This window comes from Balaenoptera musculus, chromosome 7 (genome assembly GCF_009873245.2).
Source record: "Balaenoptera musculus isolate JJ_BM4_2016_0621 chromosome 7, mBalMus1.pri.v3, whole genome shotgun sequence".
Classification (NCBI taxonomy): domain Eukaryota; kingdom Metazoa; phylum Chordata; class Mammalia; order Artiodactyla; family Balaenopteridae; genus Balaenoptera; species Balaenoptera musculus.
The window spans coordinates 112,170,436-112,173,771 of NC_045791.1; the positions used below are offsets into that span (position 1 = coordinate 112,170,436).

Here is a 3,336-nt window from a genome sequence, read left to right on the forward strand (position 1 = left end):
AGGCTGTCTCCTGAGCTTAAGTCCTCAGTACGTCTGCCAAATCAAACATAATTCTCAACTTTTAGGTTGTGCATTTTTTTCAGTCGACATGGGCATTGACTGCCGGGCACAGCGGGCGTGTGGTCCCCCAGGAGCGGCCGAGGCAGGGATGAGAAGACAGCGGCTGCCGGTGGTGCTCGTTGGTAGCGAGCATTGAGGGGTGAAGCCGGCTGAGGACGTGGGGCAGGAAGTGGAGGGGTCCCCCGCCACCAGGTCTGACTGTGAAGGGAAACCAGGAGGGGTGCACAGAAGAGAAGGGAAGCTGTGTGTGCGCAGGTGAACAGAGAGGGTCACGGCCAAATCTGAGTCCTAAATGGGGAGCCAGGTGCCCCCGGGGCCACAGGGCAGGCAGGTAGGGCATCTGCTGAGGCTTGCTTGAGGGTGGGGCTTTCTTCTTCTGAGAACAGAAGGAGGGCAGCTGGGACTTTGAAGACACGTAATAATGCAGCTGTGTGTCCTGGGTGGTCATGGGTGTGTCCAAGAGGGGACCCAGCTCTGGCCAGGGCACCCCAGGGGCTTCCCCGGAAGGCACACGGGAGGCAGTCCTTCGAGCACTTTTGAGGGGCATCTGGAGCCGTCATTCTCCAATGCTTGACGTAACTGGATGCATGAAAATCCGAGTGGCATGTAAATGACCACACACGCACAAAAACATACACGCACGCGCATGAATTACCACACAGGTCGGCACCATGTCCAGGGGGTGAGGGTGCCTTTCGTCTGGTATGTTTGGTCAAGGCCCAGCTGCCACAAGTGGACTCTCCTAGGAGTCGGGACGTGTGTGTGTGTGTGCAGTTAATTTACAGAAACCAAACTCAGACCAGCTCAAGGGGGAAAAGAAACAAAGAATGTACTGGTTTTTCCCGAAGCGACAGGCTAGGCCAACAGATTCTTCCTCTTTCCAATTGAAGCCTGGACACAGGGAGGGAAGCTACCCGTTGGCCACAGGAGGTGGAGACAGAGGTGAGGGCAGGAAGCCTTGCTGCACGGCTGGGGCCAGTGGGCAGCCACTGCCTGGGCACCGCGGCCACCTCCCCTCCCCCTCCCAGGTCCCTCCCGGCACAGGTGGGTGTCCATGCCAGGGTCCCGGGAGAGAACTCTCAGAATAACCCCTACTTCTCACTCACCTTAAAGGACAGCCTGCAGACCCTCGAGGCTGCACACAGGATGGAATTCATTCCCATCACATATCTCCAACGAACAGAACACGCGGCACACGAGTTTCACAAAACCTTACAAAATTCTTGTTATGTGTAATGGTTTCTACGGTTAGATGCTAGTACAAATACTAGTGTCTAAAGTTAAACAGGAAGCATTTTCTATTATTTTATTTTTAAAGAAAAGCAGGTTGCAGCCCATTAAACCGATTTCTTTGCCATCTGATGGGGCGTGGCCCGAAGCTCGTGCGCCCTGGCTGTGCCCAGGGCAGGCAGCCCCACTCCCCGCAAGTCCCCGAATCTGCACTGCTGGTGGTCGTGTTTTGGGGGCCCTTCTGCGTGCAGACCCAGCAGCCAGGCACCCGGCGATCCCCACAGACCAGCTGCCCTGGTGTGAGTTGAGTGTGGGGGGTGGAGCCCCGGCAGGGCACCCAGCCCAGGGGGGCCGCTGTGGGTCTGCCTGCTGTCCAGCTCGGTGGCCAAGGGGCGGGTGGGGGGTGGTTCCTGGGGCGCAGCTGCCTGGATGGGACCTGGGTCCCATCAACAAGCCAGGCAGTTACCTACTGTCTGCTTGCCTCAGTTTCCCCACCTACACTCCAGGGATCCTCCTAGGGTCAGTGTGAGGACGGGGGAGTCGCAGTTGGTGCTCTGGGGACAGAAATCATGCACAGGCCTTTCTAAGACGTGTTCCCTGATGGTCAAGAGGGGCTGACTTGTCAAACGAGAGAGTAAGTGGAGCAGAGTGGAGATGCTTCTCCGAAGAAAACCAAGAAGACCACCACGTGCGTCGTGCCTTCAAGTCAGGAGTTTATTCAGTACGAGGCCGGCCTGACTCCCACGGGGTGGGGGCCCCCCTGCCCCGGATGCTCACTCCTCCCTGTAGGGGACGTGGAAGCCCAGGGTGGTCCCCAGCGGGAAGTGGGCGAAGAAGGTGCGGGCCATGTCCTCCAGCTGGGGGTAGGCCCCCAGGGCCTGGAAGTGTTGCACGTAGTTCCAGAAGTCGGACGTGGAGAAAGGCCAGTAGGGCATGGCCGGCAGCTCCGCGTAGGGGTCTGGAGGGAGGACAACTGGCTCAGGGGCTGACCCATCCGGTCCTGCCTGGAGGCACTGAGCCTGGTCACCGAGGAGCAGCTGGGGGTAACACCAGCCCTGCCCCTCAGGACTCCTGGCCTGGGGGACAGAGGAGGGGAGAAGGGCGGAGTCTGGCCCATCCTGGAGACGCTGAGCAGGACTGAATCGCCATGGTGGGATGTAGGGCACCCGGGTGGGATTCAGAGGAGACCACAGCCCCCAGCCTTGGAGTTTGGATGCTCTGCACCAAGGTGGGATGAGGTGCCTGAGATGAGAAGGCTGGGGTCCTCGGGGGCTCAGAGGGTCTCTCCTGCCCGGTGTGTCCCCAGTGGCGGGAGGACAGGGCCCAGGGAAGAGGCTCCAGTCCCTCTGCCTGTGCGGCTCAGCCTCCGCCTGACCCGGGGCTCCCACTTCCCCTGCTCTGCACAGAGGCCAGCTCCCACCCGGCCACTCTTCTACCCCCACCACCCCCCAGACACGTGAGACCAGAACCGGGAAAGCAATACGGTACCTCCTTCCTCCGGCACCGGCTTGGCCCCTGCGAGGGAAGGGAGAGAAGTCACCCCAGAGGCCCCCCAGGAAGGACCTCACCACCCACCGGTACCCCAGTGCCTAGACAGGACAGCACAGGAGGACAGGCAGCCCCTCACCTGCCAGAGGCCCCAGGAGGAGGCAGAGGGCCAGCCCGGGCACCAGGCAGGTCTTCATCTTCCCCAGGCCCGTCCCCCACCGACCGACGGTGCTCAGGTCCACCTGCAGCAGGAGGAACCCACACAGATGAGACCACCCAACCCTCAGACCGCCACTTCTCCCCGCCACCCACAAGTGGGCCACTCCTGGGAAAACAGCTCTGGTAAAAAGAGAAGTTGTCAGTGTTTTCGTGACAATTTCAATTTCAGCGGCTTCAAACCGTTCTTCGGAGGCTAAACCCCCGAGGCAGAATCAGTTGGCCTTATTGAATTTAACTATTTAAGGAATGTCCCCGCCGCATCTGCCCTCCCCAGAGGTTACCTTGCAGCTGCTGTCCCCCAGCCGTGTAGCCTGATGGGCATCTGCTGCCAGCGCACAA

At 60.0% G+C, this 3,336-nt stretch overlaps 1 protein-coding gene across 1 annotated transcript; it reads right to left on the reverse strand.

Annotated features, from left to right (window-relative positions):
• Positions 1–2,003: 2,003 nt before the first annotated feature.
• On the reverse strand, positions 2,004–3,001 carry OTOS (otospiralin). The gene is made up of 3 exons (XM_036859076.1): positions 2,918–3,001; positions 2,779–2,805; positions 2,004–2,248 (listed from the first exon to the last, which is right to left on the reverse strand). The coding sequence occupies exons 1-3, from the start codon at positions 2,973–2,975 to the stop codon at positions 2,064–2,066; spliced, it is 270 nt and encodes an 89-aa protein (XP_036714971.1). The 5' UTR covers positions 2,976–3,001; the 3' UTR covers positions 2,004–2,063.
• Positions 3,002–3,336: the final 335 nt, after the last annotated feature.